The sequence below is a fragment of the Poecilia latipinna genome, unplaced genomic scaffold (genome assembly GCF_001443285.1).
Source record: "Poecilia latipinna isolate Pla-1442-1.1 unplaced genomic scaffold, P_latipinna-1.0 Scaffold846, whole genome shotgun sequence".
Taxonomy (NCBI): domain Eukaryota; kingdom Metazoa; phylum Chordata; class Actinopteri; order Cyprinodontiformes; family Poeciliidae; genus Poecilia; species Poecilia latipinna.
Window position 1 is genome coordinate 208900 of NW_015113462.1, and position 14116 is coordinate 223015.

The 14116-nt window shown below is 40.4% G+C and overlaps 3 protein-coding genes across 7 annotated transcripts in view; 2 read left to right on the plus strand and 1 right to left on the minus strand.

The window, feature by feature from the left end:
• LOC106956825 (betaine--homocysteine S-methyltransferase 1) overlaps positions 1-5638 on the plus strand; it is a 10317-nt gene extending 4679 nt beyond the window's left edge. Inside the window, exons 1-8 of one of the 2 annotated variants that reach the window (XM_015047891.1) lie at positions 1327-1413; positions 2348-2480; positions 2926-3038; positions 3123-3314; positions 3421-3568; positions 4593-4775; positions 4874-5102; positions 5197-5638. In XM_015047891.1, the coding sequence (XP_014903377.1) occupies positions 1396-1413; positions 2348-2480; positions 2926-3038; positions 3123-3314; positions 3421-3568; positions 4593-4775; positions 4874-5102; positions 5197-5374 (1194 nt within the window). In that variant the 5' untranslated portion in view covers positions 1327-1395 and the 3' untranslated portion in view covers positions 5375-5638. Of the gene's footprint in view, positions 1-1326; positions 1414-2347; positions 2481-2925; positions 3039-3122; positions 3315-3420; positions 3569-4592; positions 4776-4873; positions 5103-5196 lie in introns of those variants that run through there. The other variant, XM_015047890.1, reaches the window with a different exon arrangement.
• A 636-nt stretch (positions 5639-6274) lies between these two features.
• Positions 6275-9812, plus strand: kgd4 (alpha-ketoglutarate dehydrogenase subunit 4). 4 transcript variants are annotated; one of them, XM_015047884.1, is made up of 5 exons: positions 6275-6367; positions 6475-6931; positions 8188-8251; positions 9072-9265; positions 9363-9812. In XM_015047884.1, the coding sequence occupies exons 2-5, from the start codon at positions 6878-6880 to the stop codon at positions 9378-9380; spliced, it is 330 nt and encodes a 109-aa protein (XP_014903370.1). In that variant the 5' UTR covers positions 6275-6367; positions 6475-6877; the 3' UTR covers positions 9381-9812. The 4 variants fall into 4 exon arrangements, with proteins under 4 accessions (XP_014903370.1, XP_014903371.1, XP_014903373.1 ...); XM_015047885.1 differs by having other exon boundaries at positions 6350-6367; positions 6463-6931; XM_015047887.1 differs by lacking the exon at positions 6275-6367 and having other exon boundaries at positions 6394-6634; positions 6840-6931.
• Positions 9813-9907: 95 nt separating this feature from the next.
• On the minus strand, positions 9908-12908 carry pdxp (pyridoxal (pyridoxine, vitamin B6) phosphatase). The gene is made up of 2 exons (XM_015047883.1): positions 12069-12908; positions 9908-10942 (listed from the first exon to the last, which is right to left on the minus strand). The coding sequence occupies exons 1-2, from the start codon at positions 12664-12666 to the stop codon at positions 10596-10598; spliced, it is 945 nt and encodes a 314-aa protein (XP_014903369.1). The 5' UTR covers positions 12667-12908; the 3' UTR covers positions 9908-10595.
• Between the last annotated feature and the right edge of the window lie 1208 nt (positions 12909-14116).

Genomic DNA, 14116 nt, shown 5'->3' on the forward strand with positions numbered 1-14116 from the left:
GAGAGGGGCTTCCTCCCTGCTGCATCAGAGAAACATGGAATGTGGGGTGCTGGTCTGGAGATGCACACCAAACCCTGGGTCAGAGCCAGGTAAAAATTCTGCAAACATCAAAAGCTCTGCAATCCACCTCTTAGTTTTGTTTTTTTTTTTGTTGATTATTTTGTGACAAAACAAAAAGTCATTTCTTTTGTGTCCATCTTTAACAGATCCCGACGCGAATACTGGGAAAACATCCGACCTGCATCTGGTCGTCCCAAGTGCCCGTCATTATCCACGCCGGAGAGCTGGGGAGTGACCAAGGGCCACAGTGACCTGCTGCAGCACAAAGAGGCAACGAGCACCCAGGAAATGAAGCAAGTCCTGGAGAAGCAGAAGAAGGCCAAATCTTCTGCATGAGCATCATGCAGTGAATAACTAGAAATGCCTCTGTCTCTTACGTCAACTTGACAGAGTTTCTCTGTTTAGTCCAGAAGTTCATAGAAGCACTTGTAACAGCAACGCTCCAGTAGAGGAGAGTCTTAAAATGACCCCTAAAACAATAAAATCTGAGTTTGTCACGAAATCTGAGAGCTCTGGGTCTGTGTTTCAATGAGTGTTCACGGATCAGTGCAACAAATGCGAGTCGTTTATTACTTCTACCGTATTTCACACATTTACTGATTCAGAAATTGACTCAATAACTTTCTAATACAAACTGAATTTATATATAATAAACACACAGAAAAACTCAAATCCTCACAGTTACAAGAGAATAACTTAACTCAATGCATAATGGGTCAAAGTCTAGATTTAAATCTATAACTTAGAATTTAAAGACCTCCATCAAATCTGACTAAACTGGAACTATTTTGCAAAGTAGAACTGCAGAGTAGAGTTTTTAGACTCTAGTTATGTCAAACTGGCTCAGATACTAACTAAAAGACACTGATATAAACTAGTGGCAGGTGGTTCTGCAAAGAATTGCCTCAAAGATGGTGGTTACGAATATAATTATAAGATTTGTCTTTTTGTCAGAATGCACTGCTTTGCTTATCACATTAAACCCCAATAAAAAAACGTTATTTGTGGCTGAAATGGGACGCACTGCATGTGTCAAAAAGTAATTTAAAAAAATCTAACAAACAGAAAACCACAGGCCAGCAGCAGAGAAGTGCACAGAAAACACGGAGAACCGTAATTAATCCGGACCAAACTAGACGCAGAAACGCATTCACATTGCTCTCATTCAGTTAAAAAGGGGAGGTGTTCAGTAACTTGTCTTTTACCAATCAGAGTGGCTCCTGCACAGACCCCTCCCCTGCTTCAGGGGGATTTAATGAGGCCCTCTGCAACTCTCTGGTGTCACTTCAGCTTCTCAAAGTCTGAGCAGTCAGGGGTCCACACAGCAGCTGGAGAATGGCACCAACAAAGAAGGTATGTGTGAAAAACAGGAATGCTTTCTGGGAAAGGACCCTGCTGTAGACTGAAGACGCAGAGTTTATTATTATTTTTGATTTAAGACTGATTAACCCAAACGACAGTTGGTATTTTACTAAGATGCTTCGTTTCAAGGAGGGTTTTATTTTTTCTTTTGCAACGGGTGGTTGTAGAGTCCTAATAAATCTTCTGCACAGCTGGCATACCAGGGTCACATTTCTCCAAAATGCCAACTGCTGCTGCAGAAATGAAATACCAGTGCAACTAATAAAAGTTTTATAAAGCCTTATAAACTTTATAAAGTTGCAGAGCTTCTGTCCTGGAAATGATTTATTTATTTATTTTTTTTTACTTTTTCTAAACAGTAGAATGGTTGGAATGAATATTTTTAAAGTGTCGAAAGCATTTGCTTTCTATTTTATTTTATTATTTTTTTTATTTAAGCCTGGCCTAAATTCTGTTCCTTATGAAGAGTCAATGTCTTGAGTCTGGTCTAGGAAGAGATAATCTTACATTAAACAGCAGGAATGACCAACGGAGAATCACTCCTGCAAGGAAGGGATAACATTAGACATTTTATTCGCTCTGCAGATTGCACTTCTTGACCTACTTGGATGCAGATTAATTTTGCAGAATCTAGATGTTGATAAAGTCTAACGTCCACGTCTCGATAAAAGCTTCTGGAGTCAGCGGGTACAAACTTATTTCACAAGCAGCTGTTTTCATGACTGATTGCGACTGTGACAAAGCGGAATGGATCAAAAGATTTCAGGACACAGGTTGTGCAACACATACTGGATTGTTGGAGATTAAAATCAGACGGTGTCCATAAAATTGTCCTGGAATGAGAACAGAAGTTATTTTTGGCTCCGCTGATTTATTTGCAGCCTGACTGATCCAATGTTTTACTGAAATCACTGAATTATTACAGGGTATCTTGGAGCGTCTTAATGCTGGGGAGATTGTGATCGGAGATGGAGGGTTCGTGTTTGCCCTGGAGAAGAGAGGATACGTCAAGGCTGGGCCCTGGACCCCTGAGGCTGCTGCAGAGCACCCAGAAGCTGGTGAGATTAAACTCTGCTATATATATATATATATATATATATATATATATATATGCAGCAATAATATATATATATTATTGCTGCATCTTGAATTATAAACTCCACACCAAATTAAGGTACTTTCTACAAAATGTTGAACTGTTACATTTTCTTCAGTTGGCATGCAGAACAGGAATCTGATCAGCTCTCCTGAAACAATGTGCAATTTCATTAAGACTTTTCAAACGTTGAAATTCTTAAAGTAAACGCTAAAGTTAAAAACTCAGTCAAGAAACACAAAGAAATCAAGAAGGCTCCTCAAATCAGTGGATTACTAAATCCTAACTAGGCACAATTGGGAGAACGCTCAACATTTTCTACAGTTTTATGAAATGGCATTAAAACAAATCCTTATATGCTTCCTGCATTTTTATTTTTCATTGCATCGTCTCTGGTTGACTTCCAGTGCGTCAGCTGCACAGGGAGTTTCTGCGGGCTGGAGCCAACGTCATGCAGACCTTCACCTTCTATGCCAGTGATGACAAGCTGGAGAACAGAGGCAACAAGCTCACCTTCACTGTAAGGCAAGAGATTATAACTCTTTGTGACACTTTATGGATTTGCATTTCATTTTTTATTTTTTTTTTTTAAATTGCCCTACAGGGAGCTCAGATCAACGAGGCCGCCTGCGATCTGGCCCGGGAGGTCGCCAACGAGGGCGACGCTCTGGTGGCCGGAGGAGTGTCCCAGACTCCATCCTACCTGAGCTGTAAGAGCGACAAGGAGGTGAAGACCATCTTCAAGAAACAACTGGACGTGTTCACTAAGAAGAACGTTGACTTCCTCATCGCTGAGGTAGAGATCAAGCTATTGAGGAGGCAAAATATTTCTTGAATGTGGAAGTAGCGTCTGCTGGATAGATGCTGACGACCATGCTGTGACTGAGAGCTTTGTGCTGCAGTACTTTGAGCATGTTGAAGAGGCCGTGTGGGCGGTGGAGGTCCTGAAGGGGTCGGGAAAGCCTGTGGCGGCCACTCTGTGCATCGGACCTGAGGGAGACATGCACGGCAACTCACCTGGAGAGTGTGCCGTCAAGCTCGTCAAAGCCGGTACGTAACGGAGTCTCTAACGAACCCCAGAATAATCGTTAAGTTTAAGTCTTAACACACATACACAGCTGGACTTAAAGCTTTAGGTCAATTAGGATTACCAAAATTATTTCACTTTACCAAGTGCCAGAATGATGAATGAGAGGATTTTAAATTGATTTTTTTTTTTTTGACATTTTGGAATAATGAAGTGTATATCTTAATTCATTTCATTGAATTAAATGATTTAGTAATCATTGATGATCTCATGCAGCAGAAAGAGGAAGTGAAAAATCTCACAAAATTGATAACACCATGAGAAAATATTGAAGAAACGGATCAAAACACCAACCAGAAAATAAAACTTTAGCGGCAAATGGGTTTTCTAAACGGACACTTCCAAATTGATTGGCCATACAAAAGCCCTGACCTCAGGCAGATAGAAAATTTGTGGTCAGAGCTGAGAAGGTGTGTTAAAAGCCAGACCCAGAAAAGAATGGGTCAAAACTCTAGAAAACTAATGTGAGAAATGTGTTAAATTATGCCCAGAAGATCTGAGTAAAGCTATACAGTTGGAAGCAGCTCTATCAAATATTAAGGGGATGCATGCAAACTTTGACTTGGTTAGAACATTATTTAAAAAAATAACTCTCTCTCCCTTTTTTTATCCTGGCATTTGGTAAGCAGAAATAATTTAAGCAATCCTAACTGAGAAAATAGGAAAAGCATGGACAAATGTACAATATTTATTTGTCTGTTTTCAGCTGTATTAGAAGAGCAAAAGGTGTAAAACAAATGTGAAATTCAAGTAGTGTCAGAAATGTGGATCTGTTGTATCTAAAGGTGTAGCAGTAGGAACTTTGTTTTATTAAATGTGGGTTATAAACATATTAAGGACTTGAAGCATTTGGTAATAGCACAATATCTTGTGACCAGAATAAACTTTTAATGGCATTTCTACCTAAAAGTAATGGCAAGGTTTTAGTTCACAGCATCGTTGTGTACTAGAATAAGGGTTTTCCTCTAACTTCTGCATGCTGTCCAGGGGCCCAGATTGTGGGAGTCAACTGCCACTTTGACCCCCTGACCTGTGTGAAGACTGTCAAGTTGATGAAGGAGGGAGTGGAAAAGGCCGGGCTGAAGGCTCACTACATGGTGCAGCCGCTGGCGTTCCATACTCCCGACTGCAACTGTCAGGGATTCATCGATCTGCCTGAATTCCCCTTTGGTAACGACAACCTGCTTCCACATAGGAAAAAGTGGAGAAAAGCGACTGTTGTAATTTAGCGTCTTATGTTTTCCCGTCTGTCTTTTCTTGTTTCTTAGCCCTGGAGCCCAGAATCCTGACCCGCTGGGACATGCACCAGTACGCCAGGGAGGCCTACAATGCTGGCATCCGCTACATCGGAGGCTGCTGTGGCTACGAGCCTTATCACATCAGGGCTGTGTCAGAGGAGCTGGCCCCAGAGAGGGGCTTCCTCCCTGCTGCATCAGAGAAACATGGAATGTGGGGTGCTGGTCTGGAGATGCACACCAAACCCTGGGTCAGAGCCAGGTAAGGAGCAACCATCCGTCTATTACCTTGGAAATGAACGCATTATGACTTCAATCACCAGTGTGATCCAGCTAATCTCCTCACTGTCCTTCAGAGCCCGCCGTGATTACTGGCAGAACCTGAACCCAGCCTCTGGCCGCCCTCTGTGTCCATCCATGTCGACCCCAGCCTCCTGGGGTGTTACCAGGGGCCATGCTGATCTCATGCAGCAAAAAGAGGCCACCTCCAAGGACCAACTCAAACAGCTGTTTGACAGGTCAAAGAACCACTGAGTGTTTCCCACCTGAAAGCAGATGCGAGTGAAGCAGCTGCACGAAGTAGCCAAGCACAAAGTGGTGGACAGTTTTGTATAAATCAAGCAGCAATTTCTAACTTGAGACTGCTCTGCTCTGTACATCGATTTCTTGGAGAAATTTGGCCAGTGTCTCAGGTTAGAAGTTGGCCACGTGTTGAAAAATGGACCTGTTTGTTTTACATTATCCTGGACCAGTTTGTCAAATGAAATAATATCTAATAAAACACAAATTGGTTACTTGTCTGTGTTGAATGAAGTTTTTGCTGTCTTACTACTTCCACCAGCTATACTAGATAAAAGATTTGCATACTTCAGATTGTAAGCATTAAAAATATTAAAACTCTGTTTAAGTATGATCAGATTAAATATATTCTTGTACTTTAGAAAGAGGAAACAAATTCATATGAATAAATATAATATTTTCCACCAGATAAATAATAATGTATTATTACAGGTTTTGGGTTGTTATAGGTCTTACTAGATTTCATTCCTCTGTAGTTCACATCTATCAGTCATACATTTTCAGATTAACTCCAAATCAGCCTAAGCTTTCTGAAAAGAATTTTCTTAAATATGGAACAGCTAAAAATTAACACTTTTCCGCTGCTGAAAAAATAACATAACTCAAACTAGTCAACCCTCACACAAAAGTAACATTGAATGAGCTAATACACTGATGATTTTCCAGATGGAGAATAACTTTTGCTAATAAAGAAAATTCTTTTAAATCAAGATTTTCACTTCCAGTTTGCCTGATATTAACATCTTATCTGGAATATTTTAATGTACTATGAGTAAAAATTAAAAAGAGTGAGGGGGAGAGAGATGTAGTTGGCGCACTAAACATGTACAAGTTCTTGAGCATTCGTGCAGTGATGCATCTTGACCTATAAAGGATCTCTGATACGGTCCTTGTTACTGATAGGACAGGTTCGGCTGGTCGTATGACAACGTTATCTTTTCTGCAAAGGTAGGTTGAAATGAAAGCTTCTGTTTTTTCTAGCTTGTCTTAACGTTTAACATTATAAAAAGACTCAGTAATCTTTTTTTTTTCTTTTTTTTTAGTATAAATCTTAGCGGCCTTACTGAAGCTTGTCTGGTTTTACCTCATTCTGGATGTCGGTCTTGTATTCGTCTGGGATATTCTTCCATAATATGAAGGCTGCATTATTATGGGCTGGCTGTTTGACCAAGCAGGACATCCCCTGACAACAACGGCTATCTAAACGGTACAAATGTAGCTAACGTTTATTCAAGTTATCTGTTTAAAATTTGATAATTTCTGAACTGTGCTAAGCAGCCGTCCCGCATCATTACCTCCTTAATCTTCATATTTTCTTTTCTTTGAACAAATGATAGACCACTTGTTTTTTTCTAGAAAGGACATGTTTTTTTTGTCAAGAACAACAGTGCCCTCTTGTGGTGGGTTTTTGTTGCTACAGGAGACGTTTTACACCCGGAAGTAAACCTTGAGGTCGTCATGGGGAGCAAAGTCAGCTCCAAAATGGCAGCTCCCACTGCTAGAGTAATTCAGGTAAAGTTGCTGAAGAAATTTGAGTCGTTCAACCTCTCGTTTGGTTTGTTGCAGTTTTAGTATATGGTCAAGTGGTCAAAAATAATTCGGGATGTTTTTGACTTATTTTAGTGAGGGCTATTGGCTGAAATACCTCTCGTACCCTTGTTGATGTCCTTGTTAAACCGAACAACTCGTAGTCGTGTCTTGTGTTTTGCTCTGCTGCAACAGTATATTTCCAGTAATTAAAATGTGTTTCAGGTCAACTGATAATTTAGTTGTTTTTTTTTTGCTATATTATGGCCTGTTACAAGTTAGATAGGATTGAATAGTTGCACCTCAACGCTTTGCAACAGTGGCGCCCCCAGAAAATGTGCATAGGGGTGACCAAATTTATCTTCCATTTGGTAACTCAGGTGGAGTTCAGCCTGCGGCTGTGTATTGCATGCTCCTTCACGCTTTTTTATTATTAAAATGACTATGCATACAACATATTTACCTCAGTTTGGAGAAACACAAAGGTTTTAGAAAACAGACGTTTCATACTGTTATTTCAGTTATCTTTAATTTGCCTGTTGATATGTCTTAGCAAAAATATCCACAAAACCTATAAAGACTGATTCCATTTGCTCAGTTTGATTCAAGACAACCAAGTTAATTAGGATCTCGTTACTCTGTGTCTTTAAAGTGTATATTGATTAACTTGAGGTGGTTGCAGTTGTATAGTTTGGTAAATACAGACTATTTTTCTCACAAAACACCATGCTTTTTATTTTAAAGCATGGTGTGGAAGCCTGTCTTACATTATAACAAATGTTCCCTTGAGAAAATCTCAATGCATATTAATGACTGGAATGATTGATTCCTTATGAAATGACTCCTTATCTGTGTTTTGATGTTTTTGTACAATTGTATTAGAAATTTAATATTCTGTAGGCTAACCAGATATCCAAACTTCAGCATTAGATCAATTACAGATGTATCCATTAAGCATTTCCTGGCTTATTTTGTTTGTTTGTTGTTGTTGCTTTTTCTTAGTGCCATAACACACACAAAAGGGGAAAAAGGGACGAAAATGATCATTATTTTAGTTTTTAAAACCAATTCATTTAATGATATACATCATTTGAATATATGCATCTAAATCAGCTGTGAAAACTCAAGAAATATCTTTATTTTCATTTTTAGCCATACAGGTGAGCTTGATACTAAAAGGCCTCAAAATGATTTTTTTAAAGCAATAAATGATTTGGGTTATTATGTGTGTCTTTGCTCAGGCTGTTCGGCCGCATGCTCCTTTGATCAAGTTCCCAAACAGACAGGACATACCAAGGCCTAATGGTAAGCCTGTTTATAAAAAATGTGTGAGATTTAAACAGAATCAACCGGCAGAGTATGTGCCAAAAGCTTATGTCTTTAGTGATTAAAACCAGTAAGAAATCAGATCTGGTTTATTTTAGCAGCATGAGTTTTTGTGGGAAGCTGGAGAAAACACTCTAACTTTCCTGCAGTTGTTAAAATTTAGGATAGTTTTGCACGAGATTTTCTATTCATGCAGAGAATGAGAAAAGATAAGGACATTTATTTAACAAAAACTGAGTTCAGTATGTGGCTTTCTTTGAAAAAAGCTTCAGCACAGGGGCAGATGCAAACAAAACTCAGCCCTGCAGAAGATGTTCACCAACACCAGCTGTCATATGCGTACTTTAAGAACAGGTTTGAAACACTAAGGAATAGTTTTGGCTGTAAAGTTCAGACAAATGAAGGTGTAGTTGTAGTATCTGATGTCAAAATGACATGGAACCAGCTCTAAAGTTGTTGGGAAGAGGCTTCCTTCCCTTCAGGCCACCTGTCCTTGACTTCAGGAGCTAAACTATTACAAGAGCAAAATCTATGGCAAAATGTTTAGCTCTTTGTTTAACCGTGCCTTATCTGATAAAAGGCTGATCCAGTTGTCACAATCTTGACCTTCAGCACACTCAACTTAAAAAAAAAAAAAACCAGAAACATCTCCAGGCACACTTGTATTTGGTTCTGAGGAAATGTTTCCTGATAATTCTACGTGCTCCGATGTATTTAACTCAATGTAGTCATTTACTGGCAGCATTAAATGAAATGATTTCCTGCTGTACTCTGTCTTTCGCCCTTGTGTTTGTTCTAGTCCAAGAGGCATTGAAACTGCTAGGTCTTAACGTTCCACAACACAACGCCCCCAGTTCAGCCTCAACGTCGTCTAGACCTCAAGTACCTTTGACTCCCAGCCTGGGAACGCCGGACTCACTGGCCTCTGTTCAGCAGCTGCCCGCCAGGTACCGCAGGAGACCGTTAACTCTGGATGAAATGGACTACATCCAGGTGAGGGGCGCAGCCTACCATAGAAGTATGGCAAATTGCTTTTTTTTTTTTCTTCTTCTCATTTTAAACACTGAATTGTAATTTCTCTTTGCCTCAGCGTGGTGGACCGGAGTGATCCGAAACAATTCATTCTCTGCAGCCAAAGGAAGACGAGTCTTTTTATCTCATCAGCACAACCCCAATGCTGTGAGATTCATAGGATATATTACATAAATCCTGTTGCAATGTACATAATGTTTATGTTAAATGATTACAATGCATTTTAAGTTCACACTAAAGGATAGTTTCATTGCAATACACAAAAAAAAGCCATAATTTTTTTTCTTCAATAAAATTGAACCATAACGGCAGTAGGGAACTGCCGTTATGGTTTTAAATGATCATTTAAATTTGATGGAGCTACACATGAACCGTAACTATCCTCAAATCCAAGTCAACAGAATAAAATGACATCTGGTTTTATTTTAAAGCAGGGGGAAAAAAAAAAGTGGTTATAAAAATTCTTGAAACTGTTTTGTTGTGAACCACTGGATTAAACTGATTATGATGATTTGGTTTGTTGTGAAAATTTCTTTTTAAACACCACGGGCATCCGAGAAATATACGAAGCATTAGTTGAAAGAAGAGGCCATTGCTGCTGATCAGATGAACAACATTTAATTTGCTCCTCGGGTATTTTATTGTCGATACCGTTGCTGGCATGCTTTAAATGTTAAAAACATTCACAACACTAATATTCCTATGTCAGTGCTTAACACTGGCCACCATTAATGTTCTCCAAAATAGAGTCCAGTGAGTTGTTCATTACCCAGATGAATGTTGGCACAATGTAGTACAGACATGACAGGTGAGAAGACACTCCGCCTACGGTCTCCGCTTTATTTTCTGCCAGAGCTGCATGATTTCACCTCGAAGTGACACTCAGCCAGACAGATCAGAGGAAATTATTCTGCATTCACAAAACAATACCAGCTCCTAAACGCATGAACTAAGAGTAATTCATGGATTTACAAAAATAACTTTGAATGTTCAAAACCCTAATATCAAATACTACCAATGGACTTGATTAACAAAGTGCAGTATATCCATTAAACACAGCAACAACAAAACGCTCGGTCACAAATGGCCACAACACTAGAAGAAACACAGGAATGCGCGGGTTAATCATCATTTTCAGATATTCGTCCTACGTGTGTTGCTCTTGATATAAGCAGCGCTCCCCCTTCTCATCCCCCCTTTTTCCCATAAACTGGAACCTTTTTTGTGCAAACGTGAGACTCGACACTGCACTCATCACGAAAGCGATCTGTGCTGCGGACTAAATCGTTCGTCAATCGTTCTGCTCTTCTATTTCCTCAAAAGCCGGGAGGAAGTCGGCGATGGTGTCCACCACGTAGTCAGGCACGTAGCTGTGGTTGGTGGTCAGGTCACTGCTCCTGTATTCCTGGGCCTCCTCGATCTGAGACACGCCGGTGAGGGTGAGCATGGTGTCCAGGCCGCAGTTGGACCCGAACAGCATATCGGTCTCCAGCCGGTCCCCGACCATCAGGCACTGGGCGGGATCTATGCCGCTGAACTGGCTGGAGATGCACTCGAACATGAAGCGGCTCGGCTTGCCGATCACAGTCGCTTTACGGCCCGACGCCACTTCCAGGGCTGCAGTGAGGGAACCAGAACCTACAGGGAGCAAAACATCAAAAGCAGAAAGAGGCTCCAAGTGTTACGACACAGATTTACACAAGTGTTCATATCACTGATGTTAAATGTGTGAAGAAATTCACATATAAAGTCAAGTAATTCATAAAATTTATCCGTGTGTAATTTAAATAATCCGCATGGGAGTAAAGGTCAGATACAATTGTACTTTTGACTCTCAAGCAAAACACTGATAGAAAATTAACGCTGCACGTCAACGGGAATGCACTATTCCTAAGGTGGCAGCATGATGCTGTGGTCATCCGGTACGGCTATTATTGGGTAAAAAAATAATAATAATGTGTGTAAGCCCGTCGCATTAAGCAATAAATCAGTCACATGATAAATTAAAATGAGTGCCATAATTTCCATTTGGACAGCAGTCGTCAAAGAGGGAGTTTGGACTATGTTTTTGTAAATACTGGGCAATCTTGGGAGAAAAACTTTTAAAAGCTGCAAAAGACTTTAGGTTGGGACTGAGCTTCACCTTCCAGCAGCATGATGACCCTAAACAAACAGCCAGGATCTCAATGGAAAGGTAAAGAATGAAGCATCTGCATGTGAAGGAATGCCACAGTCAATGTCCAGACCTAAAACTAAAGGAGAATTTGCAATAAGATGATGGTCAAAGGTCACTCTCCTGACCCTAAATATTCAAACCAGGCAGTCTATAATGCTGTTAGAACAGTTAAATCAGAATCAGCCTAGCTGTTTCCAAACCAAAGGTGAGTTTTAATGGTGATTATCTGACATGGAGTCAATTCAAGTTCTATTCACACATTCATATTCTATTCTGCATTCACTGAAACAGAAACATCATCTTCACAAGGATGTCATTTCTGTTCGACTGCACACTAAAACGAGACTTCGATGATCAGGTGTTTAGACGGCTAGAAAAGCAATGAACAGAGAAGAGCAACAATAACATTTGTAGTATTTGAAACAAAAGCTGGGATGAATTACAGCAAAGATTCACCAAAGCTTTAGGTTTTTAGGTTTGAACAGAGCTCAAGAATATTATATTAGACATAAGAGGGGAAAACTGTCTGCTTGAATGAGCTGATTGTAACTAGGTCAAGCTTCATTACGCGAAGCATCATCATCATACCTGGCAGGATCCGTCCACCTGACAGCGGGTGCCACGGGTCGTTGTCGGTGGCCAGGAACAGACACTCAGGGTCCCGCAGGTAGCACGAAGCTTTGGCCAGTTTCAGAAAAGTCAGTTTGTCGTCGTGTCCCACCAGAACCGCTTTCACGTCCGGAGCCAGGGCGCAGTTGTAGATGGTGGCGTCCGGGTCGTCCTCCTCCTCCACGCAGGGGATCCCCGCCTCCAGCAGCTCCAAGCGGAGCCCCTCGCAGCCGATGACGAACACCTGGCCGCGGACCTTCACGACGTCCCTCAGGTAGAGGGCCGAGCAGTAGGAGGAGCTGAAGATCTGGTCCAGCATCACGTCGGTGAAGCCCAGCCTCGTGAACTTGTTCACGTAATTCTCCCGGGGCCTGGTGGAGTTGTTGGTGACGAACACCACGTTTTTCCCGCGGCGGATCAGAGCGTTCACCACCTTGGCCGCTCCCGTGATCGCATTCTCTCCGTGCCAGATGACCCCGTCGCAGTCGAAGAGGAAGAAGTCCTTCGCTTCGAGCAGAACCCTGATTTGCGCACCGCGAATTTTCTGGCAGCCTTTGAAGGCAAAGGCGCCTGCCATTCCGGCGTTTTCCTCCGTCTCTTCCGTCTTTTACCGGCTAGTGGTGCCCCATGTCAGAGGCTGCGACATAACGTGACGGGAAACGACGAGCTTTTGCGGGACGACAACAAATCAGCGTCAGGAAATCACATTGCAGCAGAGACCTTGATGCTGTTGCACAAACCCGACATAGAGGAGCCACATAAACATTGACGTCCAGCCACGCTCTCTTGTCCAGATCGACCAATCAAAACGCAGCAGTGCAGCCAATCACAGTTGAATGTGTCAGAAGGCTAAATCCTTGGGAAATAAAATTGCGCCCTCATGGCTTAATATGAATGATATAAAAAAAATAAACAATAATGACAATAAATAAAGAGTAAAAAAATTCAAAATGTAATATGCTCTTTAAACTTCACATATTAAATTACACGACTGGATACTTAAGTTCCCACAGTAGGATGTGACATTAATTATGCTAATTATGACAGTTATGCTAAATTTTATAGAGACAAGTGAATAAAAACGACAATATAACAGCAACAATGCAAATAAAAATGAATAAAAGAAATACTACTTAAAACTAACAGCAACATACTTAACTAGCAACATTTTCCTCATTTTATTCCTCATCCTTTTGTTTTTAGTGAATATTATTGACACAGGATATCATATGCATAACAATAGGAGCTAAAAAGTTAAAGCCGCTCTTCTAAGGTATACGATTAATGAATTAACTGACACGAACTTGTATTTTTATTTGGCCACTAGATGGGGTTGTAACCTACCACCATCATAGCACAGAGGTAAGAGCTGGTGCCAGTGAAAATAATTTATCTATTTTTGTCATTAGGCTGGACAGTGTATTTTTTTATTTTTTTATTTATTTTTTTTACATTATTTCCATAAATATTAACATCCCACAGAATATGTAAATCATCTTTTTACAAAGGCTTTATGCTTTTCTCTATTTTAACACCAAAAAGATTAAATAAAATGTTGGTTACAAGAAACTTTCCATTAGATCTTTATGAAAGTTTTAGCTGGACTGAGGCCCAAAATGGCTCTGTGGATGGTAAAGGCTGCGTACCACCGCTATAGCCCAACACTAGCTTTTATTATATTATATATGCTTCAAATACGACTGCCTACAGTGTGCAGTGAGTCAGCTATTGTGATTATATCATTTCTAACTTTATTTAGAACACATATTTGCAAAAAATAAAAAAAATAAAAAAATCCAACCAATGAAAATGACTATCTGCTTTTCTGTTGCACAAAATGACCGTTAAAAATGAGACACTAGATGAAATGAGTAAAACCAGGTCGACAACCAAAGCAGTAGACAACCATCTATCCTACCATTAATTTGTTTTTCCCTCCCTCCCTTTCTTAATCTGTCCATCCAGATTAAAGTTGGTTAAAAAGACCTGAGAACACTGGAAAATGCAGTCTGGAAAGATGCAAAATG

Coding starts and splice junctions, on each gene's coding strand:
- kgd4 (XM_015047884.1), top strand. CDS start 6,878: ATGGGGAGCAAAGTCAGCTCCAAAATGGCAGCTCCCACTGCTAGAGTA. Junction 6,932..8,187: donor CCACTGCTAGAGTAATTCAG/GTAAAGTTGCTG, acceptor GTCTTTGCTCAG/GCTGTTCGGCCGCATGCTCC. Junction 8,252..9,071: donor GGACATACCAAGGCCTAATG/GTAAGCCTGTTT, acceptor TGTTTGTTCTAG/TCCAAGAGGCATTGAAACTG.
- pdxp (XM_015047883.1), bottom strand. CDS start 12,666: ATGGCAGGCGCCTTTGCCTTCAAAGGCTGCCAGAAAATTCGCGGTGCG. Junction 10,943..12,068: donor AGGTGGACGGATCCTGCCAG/GTATGATGATGA, acceptor TGCTCCCTGTAG/GTTCTGGTTCCCTCACTGCA.